We start from the raw sequence: 22,946 nt of genomic DNA, 5'->3' as shown, positions 1-22,946 counted from the left end.
GACCCGCAGTTGCAACTTACACCCCAGCTGCAGCAACACCAGATCCTTTAACCCACAGTGCTGGGCTGGGGATCAAACCTGCATCCTGGCACTGCAGAGACACCGCCATCCTGCCAGGCCACAGAAGGAACTCCTCCAAGGATATTTTTTAAGTTCTTGATACAGGTTGCCAAATTACTATTTTTTGGCCACACCCATGACATGTGGAAGTTCCCACACCAGGGATCGAACCCTTGCCATAACAGCACTCCAGCTGCTACAGTGACAGCGCCAGGTCCTTAACCCACTGCTCTGCAAGGGAACTCCTGAAAATTACTATTGATACTTGCTTTCCAGGCCCCACACCCCAGATTCCGCTCCCCCCCCAAGATGGACACTCCAGAACTTCACATCCTAGGTCCCCACCCTCCAGGCCCTGCTAATGAACCCTTAGTGATCAGCCTTGTATAGCAGCAAGCAAGGTGAGAGGGGCGAGAGTGGTCTAGAGGGGCAAAGGAAGGTTGCTCAGAACATGCCAGATGCTCCTTTTGCCTGGAATGTTCTTCCCTGAGATCTTCCCATGGTACCTTCTTAAGATTTGGGTCTCCCCTCAAATTGCTCCTGGGAGCTGTATTCTGACGACTTCACCTAAAATACATGTTTTCAGATCAAAAGAGCCCCTCTCAGAGTTCCCGGTGTGGTACAACAGGATTGGTAGCATCTCTGTAGCATCAGGACACAGGTTCAATCCCCAGCCCAGAACAGTGGACTGAAAGATCTGGAGTTGCTGTGGCTGTAGCATAGGCTGCAACAGCTGCAACCCAGATCTGATACCTGGCCTGGGAACTCCATATGCTGCAGGGTGGCGAAAAAAGAAAAAAAAAAGAGCCTCTCTCTACAACACATTATTCCCTGTCACATTTCACTGTTTTTGTTTGTTTTTTTCTGTGAAGAGCACTTATTTCTATCCAATACTATCTTATTAACTTACATGTTTGACTACTTCAATAATCATCTTGTCTGGTTTGCTAACTGCAGTATCTCCAGGACCAGGAACCAGTCTCTGATACAGAGAGGGTGCTTCTCAGATTGTCTGCTCATTGCAATCACTTCAGAAGGTTTAAAAATCCCCCAATGAAATGTTCAATTGTTAAACTGTTTTACCAAGAAAGTGTTAGATATCCTTTTCTACAGAATGTAACAGATGTTCTCAAATATTTATTCATTGCTATGTAGCTCCATCCTTGTCAAGTCCCTTTCTAACGTAGCTAATAGAGTATGGGTTGTGAAAATTATGGAAATTGTTGGAATTCTTTAATAAAACTATCATCTGTTTGGGAAAAGGCACTAGAAGAACTCATCCAAATGTGTGTATCTGTGTGTGTGCACACGTGGGTGAACATGTGCTGGGTTGTGTCCAGAAGCAGAGGGGTTTGTTTAGGTTTTCTTCAGTATTATCCTTGACTCTATTTCTTACTATAAAAATATGACATGCTAAGTGTAGGATGTTATGTTGTAAAATTTTACTGCATGAGACTAGACCAGCATACAATTAAGAATTTTCAGGGAGTTCCTGTTGTGGCACAGTGGGTTAAGAATCCGGCATTGTTGCAGCTGTGGTATAGGTCATAGATTCAATCCCTGGCCTGGGAACTTCCGTATGCCACAGGTGCAGCCAAAAGAAAGAAATAAAGAATTTTCAGGAATAACTCACATAACTTAAAGACCCTTTGTTTTTGGATATTAAATTTTAGGTGCCACCGTAACAGCATAATAATGTAGTCATTATAGTCAGTACTGTGTTGCTTAGATACATACACCTGTATTGTTTTATATATAAAAATATGCCCCAAGGGAAAAAAGTCAATATTCATATTGACTTTATCAATTAAGCCAGAATCAATTAAACCAGATCAATTAAACCAAAATCTCCAGAAGTTGAACCCAAGGCATTCGTACCTTGTAAAACTCCTTTAGTGATACCAACATGCAGCCAAGTTTGAGAGCAACTGACATAAAAGGTATGCAGAAATATTTTTGGATGGATGGATGGATAGATGATGGATAAACAAAAGGACACCGTGAATCTGAAATTTGGGGCTCTAGTCCCAGCACAACCACCAACATGCTATGTGACTTAAATTGTGTCACTCTACTTTTCTAAACACCCATAGTTGCCCTCTAAATTCCTGTTTTAAGACTTCAGGATTCCCCTTTTGGTTATGTCAAGAGTCCTGGAGTTGAAGGGCTGAGAGAAATAGGAAGACAGAATGATTGAGGCATTGTAAAAACATCACCCATCAGATGAATGGACAAAGATGTATACAATGGAATACTATTCAGCCATAAAAAGAAGGAAATAATGCCATTTGCAGCAACACGGATGGACCTAGAAATTATCATCTTAAGTGAAGTAAGTCGGACAGGGAAAGACAAACATCATATGATATCATTCATATGTGGAATTTAAGAAAATTGATACAAATGAACCAATTTGCAGGACTGAAACAGACTCATAGACTTTGGAAAACAAACTTATGGTTACCAAAGGGGAAAAGGAGGGTGGAAGGATGGATTGGGTGTTTGAGATTGGCATGTGCACACTATTGTATGTGGAATGGAGGGTCAACAGGGACCTACGTTATGGCACAGCATAGGAAAAGAATCTGAAAAAGAATGCATGTGTCTCTATGAATATTTGATTCACTTTGTTGTAACAACAGAAATTATCACAACATTGTAAATCAACTGTACTTCAATAAAACTTTAAAAAATGAAAAATAAAACAAAATAAAATAAAAATATCACCCAGGAAAAAAAAATGACCCCAATAGGAAGCTCTTACTATTGTAGCCTTTTACCTGGGAAAGAAAGTATTTGTGAAGTTCCAGAGAACATCACACATCTCTGTGTCAGATGGGCAGAGGAGGGAAAGACTGACACCTAATCCTCAAAAATCCCACGAGGGAGAGAACATGAATGCATGCATAGCCTGACCAGAGAAGGGGAGAAATGTATTTATCTGAGTCTTCACAAACCTCCTTTTCTGATACCGTCTGTTTGAAGTCTTCTCCAAGGCTGTGCAGGTGTTCCTCTCTCAAATGTGGGCTACTCAAGATTTCTTGACTGCTGCCATAGCTGTTTTGCTGGATCTTAAAATAGAATAAAATAAAATAAAAAAGGCAGGTTGTCAGCCCGACTCTGCTACTGTCACCCTACACAGTCAGTGAAACAGCAAGATTTCTTACCGGGAAAGATAGCTGCTCATGTATGTTTCAAGCATTGTAAAGGCATTTACAACGGGGAATTCTTGGGTAGCCTACTTGAGTCCTATATATTCTCCAGGCCCTATTCCCCAGGCTGTTTTAAATACAGCTCTATTTGCTGCTACCTGGGAGCGTGCTACTTGTCCCTAGGCATTGATACCTGTCTGGTCATTCAACAGTGGCTACAAATGATCCTCCTTTAGTCCCCTTCATCCTATACCATCTCAGGGAAAGACAGGATTTTTTTTTCCCCTGGCAGCAGGCAGAAGTTCCAAGGCCAGGGATTGAACTTGCACCATAGCAGTGACCCTAGAGACAGGGTCCTTAACCCACTGAGCCACCAGGGAACTCTGAAAGGACAATTTTAAGATTACAAAAATAACACATTTGGGAAGTTATGAGAATGGGCTCATTAGAGAGCACCTGAGTTTCACTGGCTTCACAGTGTCTGAGAACAAAATGTCACACAACACAGGCAAATGAGTTCTCATAATACCTTAATTAGCATATTCAAATTCATCAAATTGTTGGGGACTGGGGGTTGGCACACAGTTTCATTAGCAATATTTACTAACTGTATTTTAAAAGGAAATGGTCCTTCTCTTCCAACCACTTGTTATACTCTGGTTCAAGGGAAATTTCTGTTCTGTCAGGATAAACTCCAGGAAGGGTACAAAAGGCACAAATCATTTTTTCAAGAACAAGCATTAACTGAGTACCAACTTTTTAAGATGCTAAGAATGCAGAAAGGTACATACACACACACACACACAAAAACTTCTTTGATCCCAACGGGCTCATAGACTCTTCCCACTCTGCCCTTCCCACCTTACACACACACACACACACAGAGGGAAGGATCTTTTCTACAGCAAGTTTTCACCTCTTTCTTCAACGAGGAAAAAAAAAAAAAAAAAAAAAAAGCCTGGTGAAGCCATTAAGGAGCAGGTGCGAGGCGCTTGTGACCAGGAACACTATTCTTGCATTTCTGCCATTCCCTGGGGCAGACAAGGGGTGCTTCACCCAAGTGGTGTAGCTAAAATTACGTCAGTACCATTGCCAAATTCTCAGAGATGATCTTCCCCTCAGAAGTTGGGGATGGTGGGGGTGAGGGTGGAGGTCATTTATCCCAACGTTTTACCAGGGAACAAGATGCTCTGGCTCGGACAATGGGGAGGCAGCGAGTGTGAAGAACCCATTTTCCGCGACGTGGTTCCTTGGTCCATATATGAAGAAGTTTGCCCAAACGCGCATTAATCAGGGGACAACCCTACTCTGAGTGAAACCAGGACCAGTCTGCGTCTGCAAGCTCATCAGTGCTCGGACACTGACCCGGCAGCAAGGGGGCTGAAGCCCGGCTAGCATAGAGGACCGAACCCATTCGGAGCATCCGATGCCCGTGAGAAGCAAAGACGAGAGCCAGGATGCCAAATTTCCCCAAGACAGAGAAGTAGTCCTTTCACAAAGCACCTCAGAGGAAAATACAGAGACTCGGCCCGAAGGTTCCGCAGAACAACGTGTCAGGGAGCCACACTGCAAAACACTCCCCCATCCCGCCTGGGCCCGGGCCTCGCCCGCAGCTCTGGCGCAGGCGTAGTCGCGTCTTGCTCCAGCCCCCTCAGTGCGCATGCTCCGCCGAGCTGCTGCGCTCCCGGCCGGCGGCGGTGGCAGCGGCGGTGGCGGCGGCGGCGGAGGCGGAGGAAGTTCTCGCTTTGCACTCCACCCCGGTAGCAGCTTTGGGGCCGAGGACAGCTTCCTCTGGACGCTCGGTGGGCTTAGCTGCAGCCTCACGGCGGTCCGACGGGATCATGGGGTTGCCCAAGGGGCCGGAGGGCCAGGATCTTCCGGAGGTAAGGAACCTCTCCTTTTCCTGACTCGTCGGGGTATTTGAAAGTGGGCCGAACTGGCGGGACCGCAGGCTCTTGGGGTTCCGGCTGCGTTTAGGGCGCCCCGCCCCCCTCCTCTGGTGTGTTCACCGCCCGGGGCACACACAGCTAGAGCCCGAGCAGGTCTCCCCAGCGTGGGTGTGGGCGGGGACAAACTTCTGCGGGTGCCGGGTCTCCTGGGACGGAGGGAGCCTTCCCATCCCAATACCTGCCCCGACTCAGCCCCAGGCGCCACGGGGCCCGGGGTCCCACCTCTCCCCCTTTCCGGGGCAGTCTCCCCCCTTACCCCGCGCCGCATGGCTTCCGCTGAGAACCCTGTCTGCTGCGCCCAGGAGTCACGAGACACGCTCTGGGATGGTCCGGGCTCGGGTTGTGCAAAGGGCGGTGACCTTGTGGCGCCTGCCGCCGCCTCCTGGGGCCCACGGGGTCCCGGAGGCCAGCAGTCGCCGCCTTGGTGTCGGGGGAGAATGCCACTCTGTATTTGCCCCCACCTCCGGCCCGGCCAGCAGGAGGAAGTTTGGGAGCCTTGCGCGCGCTGGGTTTTGGCCGGGCGGGTCAACGTGCCGCGGTGTCCCGAGTGGCCACGAGCTCGCTGGTGGTGCTCAGTGGCCAGGCGGAAACGCCACTGCTTCTCCAAAAGATAACGGGTGCATTTCCTTCCAGATGTGTTTATTATTAAGTACTCGATCCTGAGGGACAGTATGATCCTTGGTTTCTGGATTCACAGGTACATTGGCTGGAAAGACAGGAAAAGTGCATTTCCTTTTGGCCGCAAATGTCACTTAGCTCGGTGGTTTGCATCTGTCTTCTATTCCAGTGGATTTACTCAAGAGCTAGTCTAGTTTACTAGATTCTTGCAAGAAATGGAATGCACACGGCACCTCTGTCCTCCTGCTAAGGTTCTGAGGCAGGCATTTGGCCAGGGGAGTGGATTCCTTTACTTGGTGCATGGCCTGGGTCCCTCAGAGTCAGTGGCCAATCTTGTTTCTTTGCTCCCCTCCCCATATCCTCAGTTCTTAAATGTTACTAGTACCCACTAATTAAGGAAGCACTGTTCTGTGCATAAAAGCTAGGGAGGTAGTGATTGGAAGGATAGGCTGGGGTGCTCTCAGAATGCACATCTGTTTTGTTGTTATCTGAGGAAAACCTAGTAAGTGTAATTTTGTTAGAACCCTTGTATTAGGTAAAACCTGACATGCACGTTGCTTTGATGGGACCAGAGATTGTAAAGGATAGAATCTGTACTTTGAGGTGATTTGATTTAAATTTTTCTTTCTTGTTTTACAACTTATTTTTCAGCTTTTCTGAGGTATAATTAACAAATAAAATTGTAGATATTTTAAATGTACAATATGATAATTTCACATATACACTATAAAAAGACTCCCCTCGCTGAACTGACACATCCATCACCTCACATACTGACCTTTTGGGGTGGGGGAATTAAGCTTTACACAGTGGATTTCAGTTATACAATATAGTGTTACCAGTAGATCCTCAGACCTTATTTATCTTATAACTGAAAGTTTGTACCCTTTTGTAAAAAGGGACCTCTCCCTATGTCGTCCACTCTCAGCCTCAGGAAATCACTGTTAGATTCTCTATTTATATGAGTTTGACTTTTTCTTTTCTTTCCTTTTTTTTAATATTCCACATATTAGTGGTACCATGCAGTAGTTGTCTTTCTTTCTGGCTTATTTCACTTAGCATAATGCCCTCCAGTTTCATCCATGTTGTCACAAATGACAGGATCTTCTTATTTTCTAAGGCTGAATAATATTCCATTATGTGTGTATGTGTATATGTGTGTGTGTATGTATATATATATTTATGTGTATATATATGTATGGTATATATATATGATTTGATATTTCTTTTTTGCCTTCTTTATTCTAGGCTCTCATCAGGTTTTTGCCTGGCCTTTTGCTGTGAACTCCTGTCTGGTCTCCCAGGTTCTACCTTAAATCCCTTCAATTCACTGTCCCACTGTACTACCAGCAGGGTCTTTCTAAAATGAAAAGCAGCTTGCTCCTTTGAGTCCCTTGTTTACCTTCACTGTCAGGAGACTGGGTCTATTTTGTCACTTTTCTAAGTTCCTGGAAATTAGGAGGCAGACAGGGTGAATATAATATAATTACCATCATTTAGTTCAAAGACCAGTACATATGAATATGGATAGTCTTTGTCATTAATTGATTAAAATCAATTTTTTTAAACCCTTGATGTAAGTGAAAGATAGAAAGATAGCTAGACATGACCCTGCCTTCCATCTGACATGAACTGCATACAGTATGAAACAACTGACAGTTTAGTGTGCCTGGTTTAAGAGCTCACAGATAGTCACTTTATCAGAACTTTAGTTTTAACAATGGGATGTATGACCCAGCCATACCCAGTGACTTTTTATGGCTTCAAGAGAAGGTATTCTTTCAGTCCCTGTGACCCTTTTACACTTTGTTTTAGTGTTAATATGTGAAGTGAATTTGGAGTCTTATTAACATTCTCCATTCATTGTCTTGTGCCAAAAAGTTATTTGATAGGGTGCATTGCAAACATACACTTCTCCATTCTGGCGGGTGAGTGGAGGGGGAGCATGGGTCGTGCACCTGGTGAAGTCAATGGGTGCTCATCAGGTGCAGGCTGAGGCATGGATGACCCTCCCGTGATGTATTGTCCTCTTCTTGGAAGTGTTTTCCTGGTAAATGATTGAACAAATGTAGGCTTCCTGTTTTACATCCCAGGAGTTTTTAAGAAAATACTTATATCATCCTATTTTCCTTTACTATTCTATTTTTGTGAACCATAACTGTTCTTTATCTTCTCTCTTCTTTAAATCTCTCCACCTGTCGATATTTCTCAACCATCACAGAGCTTTTGCTAAGGAAGAGAAGGTGTGAATAACTAATATTTATTTTTGTATGTTTCCTAGGAACTAGTGAATGCTAACCTTAAGAATCCTTGATAGGACATACCTGGGTCATTGAAAGGGAAGTAAAATGAGCAGTTTCACAAGGCTGTCCCCTCTCCCACGCCCTCCATCGAAAGGGGTTAATGGTCACTTTATTAATTCCATGCTCAACTATGTGTTCACGTGTATGCTCCTTCTCTTGGCATTTTGTACTTTAAAAACCTGAATTTCCATTATCAGTGTCATGACTATGAAAACATTTTGTTCATACATGACTGGCTTAGGTTATGCACTTTATGTAATGCTTCAGCATGTCATTCCATATTTAGTAAGTGTGTCCTTGGAGTCTAATCCTGTTTCAGAACAGAGGAGTAAACGTGGGTGGATAACATATGGAATATATGAGTCCTCTCCTGGAGCAGTTCTTAACCTGTTTGGAAAGACAGGTACATTAACACCAGACATGCCACTCAGAAGAGGTTGATAATTGCATGACGTATATGGACTATCAGTAAACTTGAAATGTAAAGTAGTGACTATTTTAAGCTGCAGGGTTGACAGTTAGATTGGAGCTAGAATTTAAAGATGGTTTCTGGGTGGTTAGAGACTATTAGGAGAGTAGGGAAGGAATGGGAGTGAGCAGGGCTTGCCTAGATTGGTCACAGCCATGTCTGGAGTGTTTGGGAACAGGTGAAGGATGAAGCCAAAAGGACTAGTTTCGACCAAAGATCTGAGTACAAAACCAACACATTCAGAATTTATCTGATAGACAATGAATGATGCCTTAATGATGAGGGCTGGGGGCTGAGCAAAAGAGGGATGATGAGAAGGCTGTGGTTTAGGAAGGAAGGAGTAAGACAAGTTAAAAGGCAAGAAAGATTGAGAGGCAGTGGCCACAGGCCTAGTATGACATGCAAATAAAAGGGAAAGGGGGATAGATGTGAGATGCATAGTTAAGGAAGACTTAGCAGGTATTGTTGGGTAAGAGAGTGGTCAGAGGTGCGTGTGAAGATTTGAACCAGGATACCTTGGTACTGTTTTCTGTAGAGAGTCACTTTTGAATTTCTGCAGTAATGGAAGAGAGAAAAGGCACAGTTCAAAAAAGTAAGTAGAGGCAAAAGTACTGGAATATGTAGATATATTGAACTTGTAGATGTATTGAACTAACCTGGGAGTGAAGGAAAGGTATAAACTAAACAGTTTAAGTCAAATCCTTGTTTATTTGTTTATTTATGGCTGCAACTGTGACCTACACCACAGCTGCAGCAATGCCGGATCCTTAGCCTGCGGCACTATAGAGGGAACTCTCAAATCCCTATTTAAATATACCATGTGACTTAATTTTAAAGCAATCCTGTTATGTGGCAGTAATCTCCCTGTAATGTATATGAGTTGAAAGCTTTCCTTACATTTGCTGTAGAGATCAAAAAGAGAAGTGCTGAGAGGGACTCGTTTGAATTCTTTGCTCTTGCCCTTCTTGTCAGTAACTTCTAGGACCAAGATGGGTATAAAGTTTAAAAAACAAAACAAAAAAAGCCCTAACCACTTCTTCTGTCTGAAAGCAGTTTAAAATGCACTCAAAGAAGCCTGTCACATAAGCCACTTGCTAGAGAACAGGGAGGTGATGTGCTATAACTTAGTGACTAGTCCCTGCTACCTGCGTGTCTTCTCCCCCCGCCCCCCCAGCTGTGCTGCAGGGACCCTCTTCTATGTGACTCTGGCAGCACCGAGTCCCTGTACTCCTGCATGAATGCAGTGATACAGAAATGACAACTGCTCCTTGGCAATGAGATTGTGGCACCAGCAAATGTCCCTGGCGTTCCTTTACTCAAGATAGCTTTTACCAGCCTTTTACTTTTGTTTTTTAGGTAGAAACAAGAGAAGACGAAGAACAAAACGTCAAACTGACTGAAATTTTGGAGCTCTTGGTTGCAGCTGGGTATTTTAGAGCAAGAATTAAAGGCTTGTCACCTTTTGATAAGGTAAGAGGAAATTTCTCTAGCCATTAGGCTCTTTCTTGGTAGGATGGCTTGGTTTACCATGGAAAGGAGGAAGAGGTTGTGTTTTTCCTTTCTTTTTGTCCATGTTGTCATTTCTCCCTGATTTAGATTCATTCATTTCTCCTAAAAGAAAATAATCACATATCAGCGGATTTGCCTTGAAATCCTTTCTGTGCACGAAGTTTTGAGAAATACAAATAAGCAAAATAAACAGTCCCTCCCTTCAAGAAACTTAAATGTAGAAGTTCCTGTTGTGAGTCAGCAGGTTAAGAACCCAAGTAGTATCCATGAGCACGTGGGTTTGATCCTTGGCCTTGCTCAGTGAGTTAAGGATCTGATGTTGCCACAAGCTGCAGTGTAGGTTGCAGATGTGGCTTGGATCTGGCATGGCTGTGGCTGTGACATGGGCCAGCAGCTGCAGTTCCAATTTGATCCCCAGCCCAGGCACTTAAATGTGGGTGAGAGTAGGTATGTAAGATAAAATAATTTGAGTTAATAGGGAGCTGTCCCAAGCTAGGTGCTCATAGATAACTTCCAGGTATTCTCTGGGTAGTAAATGCTGAGGATGGAGGAGAGAGAGGTCACTGTGGGATGAAGTCATTTAGTTCAGCAGAGCCTTGAACAGCTCTTATGCATAAGGCATGGTAGTGGGTGTTGAGGGCACAGGGATAAGAACAGAGGCCTTATACTCAAAGAGCCTGACTTCTAAAGAGTAAGGAAGAGGGATCAGTAAACCAGCATGCATAGAACAGTTGCACAATTTGCTAAGTGCTGCAGTGAACTGTGCACAGCAGTGAAGCATCTGGTTCAGACAGGGCAGCCAGGAAAGCTTCCTGGTAGAAGAAAGCGTTGAGTGCTCCAATGAGCCACAGCTCCAGCTGCCTGTAACAGATTATTTCCTAATACAGAGGCCTCAGCCATTAAGATTCTGGTTCATTAGGTCTGTGCTGGGGACTGGAATCTGTATTTTATTAGGAATCTCACATGCATCTACAGTGTAGCCAAAGATAAGAGTCACTGTTGTCCTTTCCTAATATCAAGACTTGTCTAACAAAGTTTTGTTTCAAAATGGAGTTTTAGCCTTAGTCTCATTTGGATCTCAGAGAAATCCTGTGACAAGACTAGAACAGGGATTCTGAGTTCCTTTAGGGAGATGTAAAAAAATGAAATGTGTGGAAATGAAATAACAAACCGCAGACTGTCACCCATGCTACCCATGTCTGGTCTGTAAAACATGTAATTCCTCTGGAATCCGGCACTTGCCTGTAACTGGATAAGACTTCTCTCAGCTGAGAGTTAATGTCTGTCCCCAGACATTATATGGTATGGTATAGCATAAAGGTGGGCTATGCATCGAGTGTCCATTCAGTAAAAAAAAAAAAAAAAAAAAAAGGCCGCATTTCAAGTGCTCAGTAACCACATGTGGTGAAGCAGTACTGTCCTAAACAGAGTACGTATGGAATGTTCCAGACTTTGCAGAAAGCTTTATTCAGCAGCACTGTTTAGGTGAACTGTAATGATGGAGTCAGGACACATATCCTCTCTCTCTGAGGATACACTATTTCGTATGTTCATTGAGTCTTAAAAACTATTTGTATTTTATCTACCTTGCACTTCTTCCCCTCTTCCCAAACGGCAAAGAGAAAACAGGTATTTTTTGTGTATCTTGCAGGTGGTTGGAGGAATGACGTGGTGTATCACCACTTGCAACTTTGACGTGGACGTTGATTTGCTCTTTCAGGAAAACTCTACGATAGGTCAGAAAATGTAAGTTTTCAGGCATTGCCATAGAAGAGCCTAAAGGGGGAGAAAAGACTAACTCTTGAATGTGTGCTATGTGCCAGAAAGTGTGTTAGACACCTTACATATTTTAGTTTTCATTACAATGGGTATTTTCATGGTTTTACAGATTATGAAGCTGAGGCTAAAAGAAGCCAAGGTCACACAGCGAACATATAAGAGTCACTTGTAGTTCCTTTTGTGGCTCAGTGAGTTAAGAATTTGATGTCATGTCCATGAGGATGCCGGTTTGATCCTTGGCCTCACTCAGTGGGTTAAGGATCTGGCATTGCTGAAAGCTGCAGTGTAGGTTGCAGATGTGGCTCAGATCTGGTGTTGCCGTGGCTGTGGTGTAGGCTGTAGCTCTGATTCCTCTAGCCTGGGAGCTTCCACATGCCACAGGTGCAGCCCTAAAAAGAAAAAATCACCTAATGTTCAGGCTATCTCTGATGCTTTTTCTTGATCAAAGTTTCTAGCAGCTGCTCATGTATCTCTTTCCAGGGCAGCAAATTTAGACGGAAGTGGAATAGTGAGGGAGGGTGCAGTGTCTCACTGTTGAGAGAAGGCAGCCTATGCTCCTTGCTAGAGATGTCACCGGAGGGTACCCTGGCTGGTCTTCTGTAGCTCATCAGGGGCTTGGTGATTTTTTTGAGGCCACCTGGGATCCCTAGTTCTGCCCAGCCATGCCAGTGAGCAACTGTCTGACCTTGGGCAAGCCTCAGTTTCCTTATCTGGGAGAAGGCGGGTTTGCAATCTCATCTTATGATTCTGTGACTTATTTGTTTTGCTGAAGCCTTATCCTTCCCTAAATGGATTTAAAATGATTTCCAAATATTATGGCAAGCAGTAATAGTGGAAAAGTGAAGCAGAGGCACAGAAAAGATAAAGGAGGTGAAAGGCAGAGTTGGGGATAAGGGACACACCAGTGAGAGCCACAAGGGCCCCATTTTCCTAAGAGTGGGGCACAGATTTCCCTCTAAGCTTTCTGGCAGCCAGCAAAAAGAGAAAAATATGCTAAATTATCCAATTTACCATTTCCATACAACAGAAGAAAAATCAGTCCCTGACAACCACCAAAATTCTAAACACTGAGACCGAAAGGCATCTCTTAGCTCCTAATTAAGGAGGATGTGCTGTTTGACCCAGTGACACTGTCATCAGCGCCTGGCCATGAGTAGTGGGCTCTGTGTCCTGACATCTGTGTGTGGCTCTGTGGCATCACATCCAGCCACCCACAGTGGAAAGCCCTCCACTGGCAGGCTGTGCTGGAGTCCAGGTGTGGTTTTGCTCCCTGATGGTCTGGCTCAGTCCAGAGGTAGATTTGTATTCTTGGGGTTTTGGTTTTCGGTTTTTGGTTTTTGTTTGTTTGTTTGTTTCTCGGCTGCACCTGAGGCATATGGAAGTTTCCAGGCCAGGGTTTGAATCCAAGGTATAGTTGCTACCTATGCCACAGCCACAGCAATGCCAGATCCTTAACCCACTGCCCCAAGCCAGAAATAGAACCTGCACCACCACAGAGACAATGCCATCCTTAACTCACTGTGCCATAATGGGAACTCCCTTTTGTTTGTTTTTTATTTAGGTGTCTCACATACATGAAGGTTCAAAAAAAAAGTCAAATGCTACCAAAGGGAGCAAGACATATAGCTGATGCTCTCCCTCTTCCCATTCTGCACCCCAGTTCTGTTCCTGGGAAGAGTTATTTTCGATTGTGTAGGTTTTAGATTGTTCAGAGTGATCACCGATACATCTCCAACTATAGATACACCTGTTTCACTCACATCTAATGAAAGGGGGAAATTGGCTCACCTGTACTACTACATCCCCTTCATCTTCATCCTCTAGTCTTTCTGGTTTTCTATGAACACTTGCATAATTTAAATCTACTTAAGCTTCTATTTCTTGACCCTAATGGGGTCAACATAAGGTAGTTTCTCCTGGGTCCTAAGTAGGATTACTGTTTTAATTTCTCTATTTTTCTTTCTACCTTTCAACCTCCATGTACCTTCATAGTACCACTTTTATAATGTTTAGGGCATGATGTTTATAGTCTTTTCTACAATAGCAGGTAAATTATCCATGTGTTATTTACAGGTAAATTCTAAAAGTAAACTTATAAGCAGTATTTACAGTAAGAACTAAGAGTTGTGATGGGGATCAAAAAAAAAAGGAACCATAAACTTCTGAAACATAATGGTGCTATTTAAAGGGGAATATCCAAAGTATCACAAAAGCAATTCTTTTTATAGTTTCTCAGTGGCTCATGGCTCAGTGGATTAAGGACCAGGCATTGTCACTGCCATGGCTCAGGTTGCAGCTGTGGTTCAGATTCAATCCCTCACCTGGGTGTGGTTAAAAAAAAAAAAAAAAGCTATCTCTTTTCATTTGTTCTTTGACTCAGCAAATATTTATCGAATCTCTACTATTGTTCAGGATACATTAATGAAATGTCCTGCCCTCATGGAGCTTATAGTCTGTTAGGGGAGACAGACCAAAACCTAAATTAATAAATAATTAAATTATATATAGGAATAATAGGTACTATGAAAAAAATTAAAGCTAAGAAAGGGTACCAGGGGACGTAGGGTAGGAGAAGGTTGTGATTTAGGTCAGTGTAGGCCTCACTGAGAAAGTGATGTTGGAGCTAAGACTTGAGGGAAGAGGGTTACAGGCAAAGGGAACTGCCAGTGTGAAGGCCCCAAGCAGAAACTGGCCTGGAGTGGAGTGAGGTGGGGTGGGGGAGCAGTAGGATGTCAATGCAGAGAGCTCTTGGGGCAGATCAGGTAGTGTCCTATAGGTCAGAGCAGGGCCTTGGGCCTCACTCTGCATGAGGTGGGAAATCCTCATGAGGGTGTTGAGCAGAGCATAATGTGCTCTCTGTTTTAAGAAGAATCCTCCTCTGATTGATTTCTTCCTTCCTCCAAACCCCCAACCCCGCCGACCCCTATCTCCCCCCCAACCCCTGTCTCTCCCCGCCCCAACCCCTCTACAGAATTAGTGCCTTCCACATGCTGCTGACACCTGCAGACTTGGCAGCAATATCTGGGAGGTGGGTTTAAGAGGGTTGTAAACCCTGAAATGACCCTTGGTAGCCTTCCCTCTGAGCCTCTGTGAACTGGGAGGGTGGGCCGTCTCTGAGGTGTGGCCAGGGAGAGCCTGGTCTGAAGTTATAGAGGGTTGGCTGGATGGTGTTGGCCATCCCAGCCTCTGATTTTTTTTTTTAATTTTTTTATTACTCAAATGAATTTATCACCTCTGTAGTATAATGATCATAACAATCTGATTTCACAGGATTTCCATTCCACAGCCCAGGCACATCCCCCCACCCCCCAAACTGTCTCCTCCGGAGACCATAAGTTTTTCAATGTCTGTGAGTCAGCATCTGTTCTGCAAAGAAGTTCAGTCTGTCCTTTTTTCAGATTCACATGTCAGTGAAAGCATTGGATGTTGGTGTCTCATTGTACAACTGACTTCACTTAGCATGATAGTTTCTAGGTCCATCCATGTTGCAAAAAATGCTGGTATTTCGTTCTTTTTAATGGCTGAGTAATATTCCATTGTGTATATGTACCACATCTTCTGGATCCAATCCTCTGTCGATGGACATTTAGGTTGTTTCCATGTCTTGGCTATTGTAAATAGTGCTACAATGAACATCGGAGTACATGTGTGTTTGCGAGTCGTGGTTTTCTCTGGGTAGATGCCCAGGAGTGGAATTGCTGGATCAAATGGTAGTTCTATGTTTAGTTTTCTGAGGAATCTCTGTACTGCTTTCCACAGTGGTTGCACCAATTTACAATCCCACCAACAGTGTACTAGTGTTCCCAGCCTCTGATTTTTAAGCTGCTGAATGGTTGTAGGCAACCAGTAACCCTTCAGAGACACAGAGACCCATAGATCTGTGGCCACTAGAGGGAGCTCTCCTTCCTTCTGTCCAACCGAAATGTGAGGGAGGCCAGGTGGCCCTGCATGAATGTAGTTAAGACCTGCCCTGAGCAAGGGCTCAGAGCCAACCTTGGTGACCATCTTCATTTGCTAAGCTCAGAGTCTGGGGGACAGGGCCAACTAAGCACCCATCTCTTCACCTAACAAGTTTCAAAGAAATTAGGGAACCAGACATGTGAGTCTTATGGAAATCAAATTAAAAAGTAATGCTTATCAGAGAGAGAACCTTAGATATGTTGCCAAATGTCTGTTCAGCCTTCCTACCGAAGTGGCCCATCCAGGCCCCAGGAGGAGCTGGACAGCCACAGGCTTCCCCTGGGGCAGGGTACGTATTTCATGGCAGAGAAGACACATGTGTCCTGAGTACAGGCCATCAGAAAAGAGGGCCCACACACGCTGCTGGGAGACAGGTGACAAGGTTGAAGGGATCAGCCCCCTCTTCTGTTTTCATGAAAATGTCCTCCCCCTGTGTCTCCCCTGGGAGGCAAGCAGTCCTTCCTCCAGTGAATGTCTGCGTTAGGGCCTAGTCTCCCCCTCCACACTTTTCCCCTGATGTGTTGGACTTAACATTGCTATTCCGATGCATGGAGCTGGGAGTCTGACTGTTTCCCCTCAGCAGTTTTATCCTGGTCCCACCCCGTAAAGCCTCTGTTTAGGTAGAAATGTGGTTTTGTGGTGTGTGTTCTCCAGGGGATCGATTCGTGGGAGCTGTTGGCTTCTGTACTTAGATTACTTAGTTCTGACCAAGACTGAAGGCATGAGACCTGCAAAGGGCAGTGTAGGTAAAGTGATTGCTCTCACCGGGGCCTGAGTTTAGGGGTGTGTGTCTCCTGGGAAGGATCATGGAGGACAGAAGTGCACAAGATTTCTTTGAACAAGAAATACTTTTTGTAGACCCCAGACTCCTGCATTTGAAGCAACTAGTCAGAATCTAGTGACCTTGTTCACCAAGGCCTTCATCTGACATTTGTATGAGGTCACAGTAGCTGCTGTAACTGGCTAAGATTCTTTTTTTAAGTGTCCTAGATGGGGATATAATCTAAACTCTCCATGTGGGCTAAGCCAGAAGCCCCCATTTCTCCATATCGCTCCACAAGGCCATGGTTTGTAACTGTTTCTCAAGGTTCCCAGGCTATGTACCATGACTTTGGGGGTTAGGAGACCCACCAAATAACCTTTCTTCTCTCCTCTTGAATCTAATCCAATTCAGATGTAAGAAATAGGAACCAGACAGTTGGAGATGAAATAGCAGCTAGTAAGAGAAGATTTAATTCTGTGGTCAAATGGCCTTGTACACAAGTGCCTCTGTCTCTCCTGCCATAAAACAGCCCTGCCCTGGCCAGGGCTCAGCTGGGCATCCTGCGGGGGTGGTGCTCACCTCCTGACTGAGGCAGGGGAATGCTCTGGGCCTCAGAGCCTGGCTTCTCCTCTCTTCTTCTAGCCACTTCAGGGGAGGAAACTCCTCCTGTCTGAAAAGAGAGTGAAGGTGCGTGGTTCCCCAAAATCTAAGATTAATTTTAGCATTTTACAAAATTAAAGGCTAATTTTCTTTTTTCCTTCCTTCTTTTCTTTTTCTTTCTGTCTTTCATCTTTTTAGGCACACCTGGAGCATATGGAAGTTCCCAGGCCAAGGGTCGAATCGGAGCTGCAGCTGCTGGCCTGCATCGCAGCCACAGCAACACAGGATCCAAGCCACATCTGTTACCTACTCTGTAGCTTGTGGCAACACCAGATCCTTAACCCACTGAGCAAGGCCAGAGATTGAACCACACCCTCACGGACCCTATGCCAGGGTTCCTAACCCACTGAGCCACAGTGGGAATTCCATGGCTGTTTTTCATTTCAAAAATAAATTGTACCAGTGTAGAGAACTTCAGTGTTCTTTTTAAGTGTGAAGCCTTATGTTTTGTCTTAATATTCTGGGCACCTGTCCCAAGGTCTGATAAATATTTGTTGTCTGAATGACGTTTAAAACGGTTTCTTAATGTTTAAGCTAGTGGTTTCCAGACTTTGGAAAAAGTAGGGCAGCGAAGTAAAACATAAAAGAATATGCAGCGTTAATAACTTTTTATTTTACCATATAAGGATGTTTAAAAATAATAACTTACACCACAAACATCACAACTTCATAAACTAAATATTTTAATATAAAAACTAAGAAGAATGCACTCTTAAAATAAAGGCAGTCTTCTGGCCTCACACACACACACTCTCTCTCTCTCTCTCTCTCTCACACTCACATCTAAATTGTGCTAATGGGAGTTCCTCTTGTGGCTCATCAGTAACAAACCCAACTAGTATCCATGAGGATGCAGGTTCGATCTCTGGCCTTGCTCACTGGGTTAAGGATCCACTGTTGCTGTGAGCTGTGTAGTCACAGACATGGCTTGGAACCCAAGTTGCTGTGGCTGTGGTGTAAGCCGGCAGCTACAGTTCTAATTCGACCCCCAGCCTGGGAACTTACACATGCCGCAAGTGTGGCCCTAAAAAGACATAAACAAATACATAAATAAATGTAAATTGTGCAGATTGCCCTCACTTTATAGTCAGCCAGGAGAAACTGGTCATAGTATGGTACTGAAAAGCCCCAGTTTCCTTGGGGACACTGCTCACACTTGAGAGATGTCTCAAGGGACACTTAGAATGTTCTCACCCTTGGCTTGTTTTTTTCCCCCAAACAGAGCTCTGTCAGAAAAAATTGTCTCTGTCCTGCCAAGAATGAAATGTCCACACCAGCTAGAGCCCCACCAGATCCAGGGGATGGATTTCATTCACATCTTTCCTGTTGTCCAGGTGAGCGCATCTTCATGGTTTCCTGTGCTCTGAGCTCTGCACATCAGAATTACTGCAACAGGTCTGGCTCTCAGGCCGTGTAGCCTGGATCCCTTGTCTGATGGGTGTGGCATGGATTTGGTAGCAGCAGAACATTTTGACACTCCCTGGCGTCCTCAAAAGGTGGCCTCAATCCACCCTTCACCCTGTCACCTGTTCTGATCTCTAAATGCTCCCATTAGTCACTCTTCATTGCTCTTCCTGTAAAGATAGACCCCCATCACCCTCCATACTCTGGTCCCCTTCAACCTGTGTATCTGTCTTCCTTTTATTCCTTGCTTTACTTTGCTCTTCCTATTCTAGCCCCTCTGACTTTGTGTCAGGTTTCCTCATACATGCTGCGCGCCTGTCACAGGATTTTCCTTCAGGCTGGAAAGCTCCCCACTTCTCAGCTGCTTAATTCATGTTCATCCTTCAGACCTCAGTCCCAAAAAGCCTCCTCGGGAAAGCTTCCCTGGAGCCCCAGATCTACCGTAGGTCCCTTTGCTCCATCCTCTCTTACACCCAATTCCCTACCTTCACTGGAATCTTCCTTTCTGACCTTTGTGACAGTTATATTCAGGCATCTGCTTGCTTATGTGTGTCTCTCGTCAGACTATAAGCTTTTTGAGGACTCTCTCCTGTTCACTGCTGTGTCTCTGGCACCTCATGAAGTGTCTGGCACTTTGTAGGCATTCAGTCTGTATTTGCAGGCTAAACTTCTAATAGATTTATCTCCACCTGGCTTTTCCCCAAGGCCTCATGATTAAGCTGCTCATGCTGTACAGCTTCCTGGATTCCGTGAGCTTCTTGGGTCTTGGCCTCTCCTCCAGGCACCCTAAAAGGAGAAGGAGCAGGGGGACTCACTTTTGTTGCCTATTTTATGAACAGTACTACTTTGCCTTGGATCCCAATAGAGTTCCTTGAAGCATCTGTTGTAATTCCAGTCTCACATCTGAGGAAAGAGAGGATAGTCGATTTGCTTAAGGACAGAGAGTGGAGGGTAGAGAGGCAGATATGGGTCTCAACTCCTTGTCTTTAAGCCCTGTGCTTTCGCCTCCCCCACAGTACAGCCATGCAGAGGAAAGCCACACAGGCCTTGCTAGAGAAGTTTCCTGATTCTGTTAAGATTATATAGTGTAGGAGTTAAGAGCCTGAACTCCAGAGACTTTCTGTGTTCCAGCCTTGGCTCTGCCACTTTCTTACTGTGCGATGGTGGGAAAGTGACTTAACTTCTTACCTGTGAAGTAGAAATAATCATAGCACCTGCCTGCTAGAATGCATGTTGAGTAAGTTATTATGCGTAAGCGCTTGGCTGAAATACTGGCATGTTTCGGTAAATGCGTTCTGAGTGTTACGTAGTTGTTTCTGTTGCCGTTGCTATTCCTAAGAATGCTCCCCTGCACTAGATTGTAAATCATATATGTTGAAGTTTGTAACTGAAATATGTAAATTTAAGGCTAAGCCTTTAACCAGGATTTGGTCTGTATGTTTGTTAAGGGGATGGTACCCTGTCCTTTCTGTGACACAGGAAGTAGGGAACCCCTGGTAGATTCTTCCCAAAAGCTCCAACAGCATCCTACTTCGAAGTTGTTGCCTTTTCCCCAAAGCCTGGATTTCTGGTGACTAGACCTTACTCTGTCCTCTGCTAGAACTTTGAGGACCAAAAGTCCAGTCCAGAAATGAGAAGGGGGTGAAAAGGAAGTGCTTTTCTACAGTTGGTTTGAGAGTGGAATGCCAGCAGACTTCCTGTCTGGATGTGAGCGCCTCAGCTCATGTTACATGGGTTGGGGATCCAGTGTTGTCACTGCAGTGGCTCAGGTTGCTGCTGTGGTGCAGGTTCACTCCCTGCCCTGGGAACTTCCACATGCCACAGGTGTGCCTCCCCTAAAAAAAGTCTGAATATTGGGGATTTTTTTCACCTGTCAGATGAGGGTCATACTAGATGTTCTCACTGGTTCTCTTCTCTGTCTCTGATCTGTGGTACCAGTGGCACCAGAAGGAGAGAGTTCCAGAAGGATCTACCAGTGGACCCTGGGAGGCTTGGGGAGTAGCTGGGTTTGTGTTGGACCCCAGGTGTTTAGGGAGCTCGCTAGTACTTGTGTTTCATTTGCTCCCATAGTCGCTACATGAGGTGAAAGGAGCTGATACTGTCACCTCCACTTCACAGAGAGCAGGAACCTGAGGCCCGGGCTTCTCAAGCGAGGCTCTAAGGCCTCTGGGCCTCAGCATCCAGATGCCCAGCAGCTGCTTTTCCTGTAGGGCAGTGGGTATGGCTAGTTGCTCATCGCCTGGTCACTTCATCTTCTGTTGTCTAGGTCCTCGACTTGGGCACCTCTGAGTTGGGCTTCACCCTGTGGTGTTTTATCCCTGTCAGCTCACATTTCCTACCTTTCTTCCTAGTGGCTGGTGAAGCGAGCCATAGAAACTAAAGAAGAGATGGGCGACTACATCCGCGCCTATTCTGTGTCCCAGTTCCAGAAGACGTACAGCCTCCCCGAGGTCAGTGTTCTGCCCTGTTTTTGTCCTGCCGAGAACGTGAGGCACAGTTTGAGGCTCCCGGGGACCAGAGTGAGCTCAGCTCCCCTGTACCCCCTTCCACATGGTGCCTCTGCTCAGCACCGAAAGGCACCTCCTGGCTTGTTAAACTGCCTCCTTAAGTGGGCACTGAGTGGCAAACCCTACGATTTTTTTTTTTCCCTCAGTTTTGGTACTTGATCCGAATTTTTATTGAATTACAAGAACATAAGTATATTTGTGTGTGGTCATGTAAAGCTTTTCGAGAGAACACCTGCTTAGGACATGCCTGTAATAACATTTAATAGTAATCACGGCAACAACAATAGCTGATAATTATCAAATACTTACCACATTCCAGTCCAAGCACATCACATGCCTCCTCTTTTTTGGTCCTCATGACTGCTCCCTGAGGTACGCAGTATTGTTCCCATTTTACAGATGAAGAAACTGAAGCTTGGTGATTTGCTGGAGGTTTCAGTACTCATAAGGATTTGAAGTGAGAATGCTTGTCTTCATCATAACATGCTGTGGCCCCTATTTTCTTACTGCCTGTAGGGATCTATTTTGAAGGCATCTACAGAGGCCCTGGCTTTTTCCCATGCAGAGTATATTTCAGCTTGTTAGAAAATCAACACTTTTTCAGGCAGCTTTGCAACGAGAAGTCAGTTTATAAAACAGATCACTTAGCATCCAGAAGAGTTTCAGTCTTCACGAAGGATTTGTTTAATCGCTCCATTTTGTCTTGCAGGATGATGACTTCAGCAAAAGAAAAGAAAAGGCCATCAAGACAGTCATTGACCTCTCAGTGAGTTCCCTGCCCGAGTTCTTCTGTAAGGGAAGAACATAGGGTCACAGCCGTCAAAGAGCCCTTTGCCTTAAATCACAGAAAACCCCGCCCCCAGTGTTTCAATCTGCAGGGACTGCCCAGGAGCTGACTTCAGACAGGAGTGTAAAGGCCCTGCCTGCCACATGTGCCCAGTTCCTGATGCCACCATTTGGGGTAGAATGTGCCACAACTACTGCCCTGTGTTTTCCTTGGTTCCAATTTTCCAGAACCAAAGCCCTTGCTCATATGTGCCAGTGGAAGGGGTGGGTGTCACACAGCTCCAGAGAGCAGGTGGTGGCCTGGAGAAAATGCATGGAGGTCATCACCCCATTCGTGATGGCTTTGAAGAGGCAGAGCAGCCTCTGAGCTTTGTGTGGAAAACTCTGGGACGGCCTTTGTCACCACGCACAACCTGTCTTAACCACACAGGGTCGTGCACTCATGTCCCCACCTTTCCAGTGCCAGGGCCAGAGGAGACCTTTGGGCCTTTTCAAATTATTCTGGGCTGGAGCCCAGCAGAACCCTGTCAGCACCACCCTCTCCCCATCCCTCAGCCTTCCTACTTGAGCTGATGGGTGGAAGTTTTCTTTCTTTAGAAAATAATGTATAGAGTTTTTTAGGTTTTTGTTTGTTTGTTTGTTTGTTTGTTTGTTTTACTTTAAGAATAAATGTGAGAATTCCCTCGTGGTCCAGTGGTTAGGACTTGGTGCTTTCACCACTGAGACCTGGCTTCATCCCCTGGTCTGGGAACTGAGATCCCACTTCAAGCTGCTTCATGCTGCAGTAAAAAAAAAAAAAAAAAAAAAAAAGGAATAAATGTATAGTCGTGGTCTACCCAGGTGACTACTCTGAAATGAATAACAATAATTTGATGATGAAAGATATGAAGTGAGCATTTAAAACAAAAAAGAAGTCTTTGTCACTTTATGGTTGTAATTTGTATGTTTTCCACAATTCCACTTTGGAAATGAGAGGAATGGAAAACCTGTAAGATAGTTACACTCTGAAGCCAGACAGATTGGTTTT

General features: G+C 44.9%; 1 protein-coding gene across 4 annotated transcripts in view; it reads left to right on the top strand.

Moving 5' to 3' along the window:
- The first annotated feature begins 4,870 nt into the window (after positions 1–4,870).
- The window catches only part of CCDC93 (coiled-coil domain containing 93), a 106,787-nt gene continuing 88,711 nt past the window's right edge, over positions 4,871–22,946 (top strand). For 2 of the 4 annotated variants that reach the window (XM_047772093.1, XM_047772095.1), the window contains exons 1-6: positions 4,884–5,095; positions 9,908–10,021; positions 11,712–11,806; positions 18,445–18,556; positions 20,978–21,076; positions 21,843–21,899. In XM_047772093.1, the coding sequence (XP_047628049.1) occupies positions 5,054–5,095; positions 9,908–10,021; positions 11,712–11,806; positions 18,445–18,556; positions 20,978–21,076; positions 21,843–21,899 (519 nt within the window). In that variant the 5' untranslated portion in view covers positions 4,884–5,053. Of the gene's footprint in view, positions 5,096–9,907; positions 10,022–11,711; positions 11,807–18,444; positions 18,557–20,977; positions 21,077–21,842; positions 21,900–22,946 lie in introns of all 4 variants that reach the window. The other 2 variants (XM_047772097.1, XM_047772094.1) reach the window with 2 other exon arrangements.

Source organism: Phacochoerus africanus, chromosome 3 (assembly GCF_016906955.1).
Source record: "Phacochoerus africanus isolate WHEZ1 chromosome 3, ROS_Pafr_v1, whole genome shotgun sequence".
Lineage (NCBI taxonomy): Eukaryota > Metazoa > Chordata > Mammalia > Artiodactyla > Suidae > Phacochoerus > Phacochoerus africanus.
The sequence above is the reverse complement of the archived record's forward strand: the minus strand, read 5'-3'. Positions and strand labels throughout refer to the sequence as shown.